Source organism: Lissotriton vulgaris, chromosome 4_1 (genome assembly GCF_964263255.1).
Source record: "Lissotriton vulgaris chromosome 4_1, aLisVul1.2, whole genome shotgun sequence".
Taxonomy (NCBI): domain Eukaryota; kingdom Metazoa; phylum Chordata; class Amphibia; order Caudata; family Salamandridae; genus Lissotriton; species Lissotriton vulgaris.
The window spans coordinates 2,014,924,798-2,014,935,173 of record NC_141691.1 but is presented as its reverse complement, the minus strand read 5'-3'; the positions used below and the strand labels follow the sequence as shown (position 1 = coordinate 2,014,935,173).

The 10,376-nt window shown below is 47.6% G+C and overlaps 1 protein-coding gene across 1 annotated transcript in view; it reads left to right on the top strand.

Annotated features, from left to right (window-relative positions):
- The first annotated feature begins 2,193 nt into the window (after positions 1-2,193).
- Positions 2,194-10,376, top strand: part of LOC147724879 (alanine aminotransferase 2-like) — a 386,240-nt gene continuing 378,057 nt past the window's right edge. The window contains exon 1 of the mRNA XM_086918124.1: positions 2,194-2,478. Within this exon, the coding sequence (XP_086774250.1) occupies positions 2,194-2,478 (285 nt within the window). The remainder of the gene's footprint in view (positions 2,479-10,376) is intronic.

Here is a 10,376-nt window from a genome sequence, read left to right as displayed (position 1 = left end):
AACTCATGAAAGCGAGACTGGCTTGGCAAAGAGACCTGGAGACCACGATAGACGACGCAGTGTGGCGGTACTGCTGTGAAAACACAAAGCGGATCTCGCTCAATGGGCGGCACAGGTTGATCCACTTCAAATTCCTGCAGAGGGTCTACTACACTCCGGAGAGACTCCATAGATACGGTCTACGGCAAACGGAAGACTGTGAACAATGCCACGCTGCTAATGCTGACTTCATGCATTTGGCGCGGAACTGCCCGGGCGTCCAGGCGTTCTGGTGCGACATCTTCTCAGAAATTAGTAAGATCCTGGAGGTGGGCATAACCCCGGAACCTGGCTTGGCACTCATGGGAAACTCCAAGCAGCTCCGCGATTCGCCGACTTGCCGATATGGGGATGCTAATGGCCAAGAGAGTAGTGGCACATTGTTGGATGAGAGGCCGGCTCCCTACGAAAACCAGATTGGCACGAGAAATGTTGTACTGCAGCACCCAAGCGGAGCACTATAGTGAATTACTGCCCCCCAAGAGCCGCCCTAAAAACTTTCGGGCTTTGTATCAAACGTACCTTAGTGACATGGAGCGGGAGGGGACTGCAAGTCCGGAGACGGGGACCCCAGGCCAGCAGACTGACAATGGCACGGACTCGGTTCTACGCACAGTGGGATTGGTAGGAAGCACACTTGACTCAGAGATTGGTTTACGGAGCCCGTTAGACGGGGAGTGAGAGAAGAGATATGGACAAAGAGCGGGGTAGCAACGAGGATACACTGCTTACCTCATGGGTGGCTAGGGCACCGGACCTGCAATGGACACCCTAGCCTGGGCGGCACTGATGTGGCGCTGGCGTGGCTCTGGCGTGCATTTAAAGAAAGCGCGGATGTGAAACTGGACACAACCTCTTTATGACACTTACACGCTTACCACGAACTGTGAAGCAATGAGGGGGGGTGGGGAGCCTCACTTGGATTGTTGATTTTGTTTGTTAAGTTAAGACACAAACTCACTGAACTTTAATCTGAGCTTCAGTGTTGAGGGGAGGGAGAGAGGAGACGAGCTGCTGGTGTATAGACTGAAACCAGGCAAGAGAACTGCATTGTGCTCTGTCGGAAAGGATAGCTGGTTGATTTATCTGCCCCCTCGGGGGATACGTCGCCGGACCCCCGGGTTGTCGGCTGATGGGCTGTGTCTACTCATGTCTGATGCTCAGTTTACATAGGCATAATGCGGCCGGCCCCTGAGGTTGTAGGCCTAGAGCTGTGTCTTTGAAGTCCGTGCCAATAAAAGTTTAAAAAATAAAATAAAAAATAAAAAATAAAAAAAGAATACGGACCCAACATGACTGATTGCCTAATAACCTTAACAAATCTCAGTACGCTCATGGGTACAGCAAACACACGGTTTGCGAGATATAAATACCTGGGGGTCGTAGGTTAAAGGAATCCAGCGGGTCTCCTCAAAACCGTCTTTGTGTCAAGTCAAAGAGCTGTGTGGTGAAACACCTCCGGCACAATGTTTATTGTATAAATGATGCAACCTTTATTTGATTTTCCAAAGGCACATTGAGATTAAACAACAGTGTACCTATCTGACCTTTATTGTAATTTTTAGGTTTTCCTTGTTTATTTGAATCGAATATTCTCTTTATTTTGAATGAATGTGTACTGGGACCCCTTCCTTAATGTACCATTGTGCGAGGCAGTGGCACACATCATCCTGAGAGAGGGGGAGGGCGGAGAAAGTTTTGTAAGAGGCGGAAGGTTTCCTTCCCTCCTGAGCCAGAGTCTCAGAGCTCCGACAGCCACCGAAGGTGCCACTTCGGAGATACAAGGCTCTACCAACCCTCGTGATCTCCCAGCACGGGTAACCTCCACTGCCAGGAGAGGGGGCACCGCCAGGTGGAGACCTCGGAAGGCTCAGTTTCTAGTGTGTGCCAGACGAACCACAAATAGTTTAAGGAAAAGTTTGTGACACTGAGTGAAAGTTTCTGCTCCGGCTGACCGTGCCACGTGGGCTCGCGCATCTTTCAAGCGCACTGAAGCGATTACTCGCTAGTGTGTGCTATACAAAGAACACCGATTCATAAAAAGAGGGTTGGAAGTGCCAGGTGGAGGGGTCACGTGGAGCCTCGCCAGACGGACGTTGGCCCCCTCCCGATCGGTTCTAACCAGCGTCCCGCCCTCATAGCGAGGCGCTAGATATGAGCTGGCTCAGGAGCCCTGCCAGCGCTGCGCGGCAAGTCGCAGGCGTAGCGTCTTCTTGGCACCCTCCTCTGAGCTCTCGCCTCTTGTCTTGCAGGACGGTGTCCAGATCGACGCAGGAGCGGCAGCAGCCGGACAACGCCCTGGGAAGGATGGAGAACGGCACGGCGAGGGAGCGGGTGCTCTCCCTGGACTCCATGAACCAGTGTGTGAAGCGCATGGAGTACGCGGTACGGGGCCCCATCGTCACCCGTGCACTGGAGCTGCAGAAGGAGCTGGAGCAGGTACCATGTCCTGGATATTACTATGATTATTTTTAATAGCACTAATACTGCACTTCGTTTTATTCTCTTTATATTTGTTTTCGTTGTTGCTGTTATTATTACTGCCAGTAATATTTCTATTATAATTTTTATTGGTGCCTTTATTATTACTATAATTATTACTGTTAGTGGGCCCGATTCACAGAACTAACTTAAGACAAAATCCTAAACTTCCTACTTTTGGTATTCACAGAAGTTAGGATTTTGTCTTAAGTTTGTGTTAAGACAGACTCAAGACAGACTTAAGACAGAATCCTAACTTAAGTCTGTCCTGAGTCTGTCTTAAGACAAACTTAAGACAAAATCCTAACTTCTGTGAATACCAAAAGTAGGAAGTTTAGGATTTTGTCTTAAGTTAGTTCTGTGAATCGGCCCCAGTGTCTTTAACGTTACTATAATTGTTATTATTATGACTATCACTATTGGTGTTATTGATATTTTGTCATTATTATGGATATTAGGGGTAGTTTTATTAATATTTTTGGTGTTTAGCATTATTAATGTTTTTGATGTTATTATTTTGCCATTCACGTAATTGTATTCAGTGTTATTATTAATAATTATATTTTCGTACATCATCAAAGGCACTCCCACAAGGCAGCTTCAGGCCCCTGGGCTTTATTCTCTAGTCTAGAATGTTCATAAAACGAGTTTCAAGTTTATCTATATCATGACTCAGTTCATTAAAATTCTACATGAACATTTTAAGAGCCCGTTTGCTTTAGAACAGTAAACCGGTAAAATCCCGGGGTCTTTAACATGAAAAGGGCAAGTGCTAAGTGTCAGCCTGCTAAAGCGCTAAGTTAATTTGTTCCAACAGATAAAGGATCACTACTGGGGCATCTTTTTTTTCAGTTTGAAAGCTTTATTGAAGAATAATAATGATAAACAACAAGAAGGCATCAGCAAAAAGATAAGGGAAATGCGGAAACATAACCTGAAATAGTAATATTGCTAATGACTAAAAGAAATAAAGCATTTTATGGAAGTTTTGAGGTTATGGGGCAGGGGGGAGAGGGGAGAGGGAAGGGTAGAGAACAATGATATAACAGAATAGTATCTATAGAGAATAACGGAAAATAAATAAATGATACAGACATCAATACAAAATTAAACAGTATATGAATAAATTGCAATATAATAAAAACTGTAAAAAAATAGCAAATAAACAAGAAGGAGAGAGTAAAGTCCTTCAAGACTTCTGGGGCATCTTAACCATGCTAATAGGGGTGTACAGATGTGCGGCGGCCATGACAGTTTGGGGACACACTTTGGTAATAAGAGAACACGGGATAAGATAATAAACTAGACCTCGCACTATTTATTTTCCCATATGGAATTGCTTTGTATATTCTCATATGTGAATGAATTCATGTTCTTTCATTCTTTCATATAGTGTAAAAGGCGGGCAACTAGAGCCAAATTTCGGGGGCGGGTGGGCGCGAAAAAGATTTGGGGGGGAAGTGGGGGACTGAAGCCTGTTGCGCTCCTGTAGTGTAAGTGCGAACTGAATAGTGCGTAGATGCCCCCCACATTTTAGCAAATTAATGACCTGACACCAGGACTGGGAACAGAAACCAGCCCTGGCAAACTGCTCAGCTACCCCCCCCTTGGGGTGAGGGGGAGTGCAGCTGAGCAGTTTGCGACGGCCGGTTTCGGCCAATTTTGTTACCGGGGACCGATATTGCAAACCCCCCCCCCCCTTGTAACAAAATTGACCCCCAGGGGCCCAAAACCAGCCCCCACCCTAGCAGCCTACCGGGGAAACGCCCGGTGCCTGCGATGGCCAGTCCGGCCCTGCCTGACACCCAGGAAAAAAAAGTTTGTTGGCCAGGATCACACAATTTGTTTAAATCGGAGTGACCACAGATCTCCTTCATCTTCAGACTCAAACTTACCGTCTCCGGTGAAACTACCTTTTCCTCTCTTGTGAATCTCTACCACTTCCTTATAAAGCAAAGCCCAGTTTGTTGTGTTTCGTGTCCTGCTGCCACTAATTTCTTGCTCATCAGAAGTCCTACAACACCTTCAGGTGAGCACAGCCCTATGGGACAGCTCTCCCTCGAAGGCATTTGCTGCGGTAATCTTTGTCGGTTTGTATGTTTAACTCCAGCGACCACCAAGGCCTGTACGTGCCTGCTAGACATCAGCTTAGATCTATTCTTCTTAATGCTCGTTCTCCCTCTAAACATCACCTGGAAGCACAGGACCTTATAAAAACCCGTATACGGGAAGGTGTGCAGTACCTGTGGGAAGGTCAGTCAAAGAGTTCCTGAGGAATCAAGTCCATGGGGATCTGATCCTTCAGGAGCAGGAGCCCCCACACACCCCGAGAGGTGTCATGCTTCATCATACGGTAGCTCCTCGTTGGGTCGGCGCTGCAATGCCCAACGTGCCCCGCAGGGGGCTCTTTCCAGGAGTTAATTTAAGCTGCTGTTGTGAAGTATGGGTGTGGATGAGAGGGTGTAGTGAATGAGTAGAGTGGTGAGTTTAAAAATAGCACGGGGGAGGGGGACGGACATAAACATACTGTGCCCACTTTCTACTGCTACATATGATCAGCAGGGTCTACTAAGAGACTGGCACACTAGTGCCCCCTCCTTCGTCCTCCTAGTCCCGGGCTTCACTGGGTCAGAGAGCATCTCTGGCCACAGAAGTGGTCTTCCCACCAAGGCAAAGTCTTAAAACAAACTACAAGTATGGCTGACTTCCTACCAGGGGCATAGCTTCGCTGGGGAGGAAATGGAGGGGGTGCTGCACCCACCTATTAAAAGTATTTTCTGGTTAATAGTGGAGTACAGGTTCAAATATGTTGGTTATTTAGCAAAATATTGTGTTTTTGCAAATTTAGTCCCCATACCAATCCTCATTATTCTCCCTTTCAACTGCCTCTTTAGTCCCTTTCATGCACCATACTTGTTGTATATTGCATTTTAACATTATATGCCAGCGTGGTTTCTGGAAAATATGAAGCTCACACCCCGCCCCCAATCTTACTGACCAAGCTTCCTACCTTTGTTACACATTATAAAGAGGAAGCTGTTATACGCTACTTCCTGGTTTTGTTCACTTCTGCATTCAATGTTTGGGATTCTTACCATGGGAGTAGATTTGTTTGTATATTTCAGTTTTGACAGTGACGTATTGTATTGCATTCTTACCCTATGTAAGAGTTCCGACATTCTAGGCGAGAAGTGGCGTCCTGTACCAGCAGACACGCCGCAAGTATATTGTCCCCTCACTGGAGGCTCTAGAGTGGTCCTTGCTGGGCCTTGGGGAGTGGTAGCATCTGGGAGTAGCGGACGTGATGTATGTATAGAGTCCCCTCACTGGAGGGTCTGGGGTGGGCTTCGGGGATCCGAAGCATCCTGCAGTAGTGGACATGCATCATGTTTTAGAGTCCCCTCGCTGGAGGCTCTGGAGTGGGCCTAGCAGGCACTGTGGACTAGTAGCATCTTGCAGTAGCAGACGTGATGTATGTATAGAGTCCCCTCACTGGAGGGTCTGGAGTGGGCTTCGGGGATCCGAAGCATCCTGCAGTAGTGGACATGCATCATGTATTAGAGTGGGCCTAGCAGGCACTCTGGACTGGTAGCATCTTGCAGTAGCAGACGTGATGTATGTATAGAGTCCCCTCACAGGAGGGTCTGGAGTGGGCCTTGGGGAGCCGAAGCATCCTGCAGTAGTGGACATGCCACATGTATAGCGTCCCCTCGCTGGAGGCTCTGGAGTGGGTCGTCCTGGCCTTGGGCAGCAGTAGCAGCCTGATTTGGCAGACAGGACACATGTTGTCCAAGACAGGACCTGCTCTAGTGATCCATTCTACTTCAGTGCACGCACGCAGGCCTTTGTTCCCACTACTTTGGGGCTGATTGTCTTACAAGAAAATGGAAAGCGCAAGATCTGGTTATTAGACAACACTTCTGGGGGGAAGTGCCTGGCAAGCAGATAGAGTGTAAATGGAGAGGTGGCAGCATTTCACCTCTGAGCTCCAGTGAGGCCTGAGCTACTCTAAGGGCATCATGGTGGTCTGGAGATGAGCAGAAGTAGAGGACACTCCTTCTCATCCCTCGCAGCCAAGACCTGGAACGGCCTCCCAAAACACAGCAGAACCTTCCCCTCCTCATGGACGTCGAAGGAACCTCAAGACATGGCTCTTCCAGACAAAACAGGCATGATCTTCTCTTCCCCCCTATGGCCTGCCCCACTAAGTGCCTGGACACCTTCACGGGTGACTAGCTGTGGTCTACAAGTTAACATAACATGACATGGAGGGAAAGGCAGCTTTAAAAGTAACTACATTGAGCGCACCCCGGGAGAGTCAGTGGATAAGCCTGCCTCGGGACAGAATCACAGTGTATTCTATTCACCGTAAGATTCCGGGTGCAGTGGAAGCAACTTTTGCTGCAAGAGATGCTCCTTCCCTGGTCCAGGCTCCAAGACTCCTCCTCCCTGAGAGTGGGGGAAGGGCGGTGATGCTGACGAGATCCAAGGGCGCTTTTTTCAAGGTCCTGAGCTGTCTGAAGTGCTGGAACACTGAAGGGACACACAGGGAAACTGCTTCAGCCCAATCCATAGAGAAGAACCAGAGGGCCGTCATCATCACACTTCCGTCAGGAAGGTTATGCTGCATGAATGCAGTAATGTTGACAAGCGGAGATTCCCAAGATTCCTTGCAAAAGGCTGTCCACTTCAACAGTTCGCTGAGGAGTTTCCTCCAATAAGTAAGTGGATTCTCTTATGGCAGGGTATCATCATCTCAGAGGAGGCAACACCCATAGATTCAGTGGATTAGAAGATTGATGCAGCAAACAAAAAGATCTTATGCAGTTTCTTTTTCTTTTATTTCAGTAATTTTTTATTGAAGAAAGAAATTTATATATACAAGTCACAGCATACAGGGTTACAGTTATCAACGCCCCCGGGGGGCGGGGGGTTTGACTGGCATAGCGAAATATGACAAGAATTTGTGGGCCGGTTCGGTTACATGCGGCCTTTTCCGTAAACCTGGCGGTCGTTGTCTGTGTCCCCCTCGGCAGTGAGAAAGTAAAGATAGAAAGGAGGAAGAAAAGGGTCTCGTGCTGGGTCGGTCACACTATTTGCAGGAGTTCGAGTCGGTTGGTCAGGTCTAGGTTTTTACCGCCTGCTTCACGGGAGTGTGTGGTTGGCCTTGTGCTTCCCCTTCTAGGGTGGTTTGTTTGAGGACAGGTAGTTGTATAGCTTGAGCCACATTTCGCCCTTTGTATGCGTCCTGGGTGAATGGTTAGAAGTTATTGTGTGGGCTCCCCGTAGGAAGGTTACCCAATTCAACCAGGCTTTGAAAGAGGCTCTCCCTGTGTCTTTCCAGTCGCTCAGGACAGTCTTGACCGCCGCTGTGAGTAGGAGGTCTATTAGGTCCCTGTTTTCTCTGGTATGTATTGATGGTGACATGAAGGCTGTGGCTAGGCTGTGGAAGTCTAGTTGTAAGTGGATGTCTAGTGTTTTGTTTATGAAGTCACTTATTCTGTTCCAGAATACTTTAACTCTGGGGCAGTGGAATATTAGCGGGCTAGGTCACCTTTCTGTCTATTGCAGTTACAGCATGTGTCGCTTTCCCTCACTCCTATGGACGCCAGTCGTGAGGGGGTCCAGTATGCTTTATGTATGAGCCAGAATTTTGGTTTGTGCTAGGGTGGTAGTTACTTTTTTACGTGTTGTTGAAGTCCATAGGTCGGATCTTTCCCTCTCCGTCAGTCGCCTGTCTAGGAGGAATTCCCAGTTTCTCTATTGCCTTATTATTTATTTTGGACGTCCCTGGGCTTAGTAGCTTGTACAGGTGAGAGGTTTGGTGTCCTACCTTGTTTATATTGGTGGGAAATTGTAATATTGACGGGGTCAGTTTGTTAAGTTTAGCCTTGGTAATTGCCACTTTGATCTTGAGGAAGCTATATAACTCGATGTTGTCCAGTTTGTGTTTGTTCTTCAGTGCCTCGAAAGTCTGCTGTGCGTCTAAAGTGGTCATGTGATTTGTTGTGGAGATGCCATGTTTATACCATGTGTGTATATGGAGTGTCTTCTCCCGGTATTTGATCTTGGGGTTGAACCATATTGATTCCCATACGGTGTTTTTAATGCGGACGTCCATCTTCTTATCTATCTTAAGGAGGGCAATCCTGGTGTTCTTAAGTATGGGATTGTTGGCGATTTCTAGGTGCTTGGATGCAGTCAAGAGGGCTATGGGGTCTATGCCATTTAGGGTTCTTTTCTCCAGTGCTAGCCACGCTGGTGTGTATTCCTGTTCGGGGGTAAGCCAGTACAGTCCCTGTTTAGCTATGCAGGCTGTATGGAAGTTTTTGAAGTTTGTTAGGTTTAGCCCCCCTTGGCTTTTGCTGAGTCTGAGTTTTTGTAGGCTGATTCTGGGCTTCTTGTCTCTCCAGAGGAAGTTATTTATTATGTTGTCTAGCCTTTTATGGAAGTCCTCAGTGTTGCTTAGTGGGAGCATGTCAGGCGTGTAGTTCACCATAGGTGTCAGCATCATTTTGACTGTCTCCACTCTGCCCCACCATGTGGTGAACTTGGATGACCATGCCTCCACTTTGGCTTTCACTTTGTTTAGTAGTGACTTTTCGTTTTGGTCGAGCGTTGTTTTAAAGGTCTCTTTCAAAGAGCAGGCCCAGGTATTTCAGTGACTTTTTCTACCATGTGAGCCCCGAGTCTCCTAGCATCTCTTGCGTTGTGTGTACGTTCAGGGGTTTGCACTCTGACTTATCTCTGTTCAGTTTGTACCCTGGGGTTTCTGCATATTGGTCTATGGTTGACATAAGTGCTTTTATTGATCTGGCCGGGTTTTCTGTGGTGGTGAGGATGTCATCTGCATAGGCCGCTAGTTTCCCTGTATCCTCGCCTATCGGTATACCTGTAATGTTTTTGTTGTTCCTGATCATGGTTAGTAGTGGCTCTAGGGCTAGTAGGAAGAGGGCTGGAGAGAGCGGGCATCCCAGTCTAGTGCCCCTTTCTAGGTTGAGAGGGTTTGATGTGCCTCCGTTCACCACAATCCGGGCCTTGGGTTCCTTGTAAAGTGCCATCACCATCTTCCTGTACTTGGGCCTTATTCCAAACTTCTGCATACATCTCTTGAAATGGCCAGGACACCCTGTCGAAAGCCTTTTCCGCGTCTAAGGCGATCATGACTGCAGCGTTGTTGCTTTTAGAGGCATGATTAATCAGGTGGCATAGGAGTCTAGTATGGTCATGCGACATCCTGTTTTTGAGGTATCCTGCCTGTGAGCAGTGTATGAGCTTTGGCAAGAAGGTGTTGAGTCTGGCCGATAAGATCTTTGCGTAGATTTTGCAGTCTATGTTTATTAGGGATATTGGCCTATAATTCTTGGGGTGTTGTGGGTCTCTCCCTTCTTTCTGAATCACTATGATGTTGGCTTCCACCATGGTTGGTGTCATTCTTCCCTTCTGGAAGCAGCTTGTAAAGACCTCAACCATTGTGGGTTTGACTATGTGTAGGAATTGTTTGTAGACTCTCGCAGTGTATCCGTCTGGGCCTGGTGCTTTGTTTTCCTTGAGGCTGGTTACTGCCTTTTCTATTTCGTCGCCTGTGATTTTTAATTCCAGTGTTTCTCTTTGTGTGTCTGTGAGTGTCGGCATTGACCGTTTATCTAAGAGGGCTGCTCCCCCGTCCTGATCTAGGGACTGGTCTTCCTTGTATAGCTGCTCATAGAACTCTTTGAAAGCTGAGGATTTCTTTGTTTGCGGTTTGTGATTTGCCGCGGGAGTCTGTCACTGCTGCTACGCCGTGTTGCCTCTGTTTGCTTTTTAGATAGGAGGCGAGAGCTTTCCCTGCTTTATTTGCCGTACAGAGGTTGATG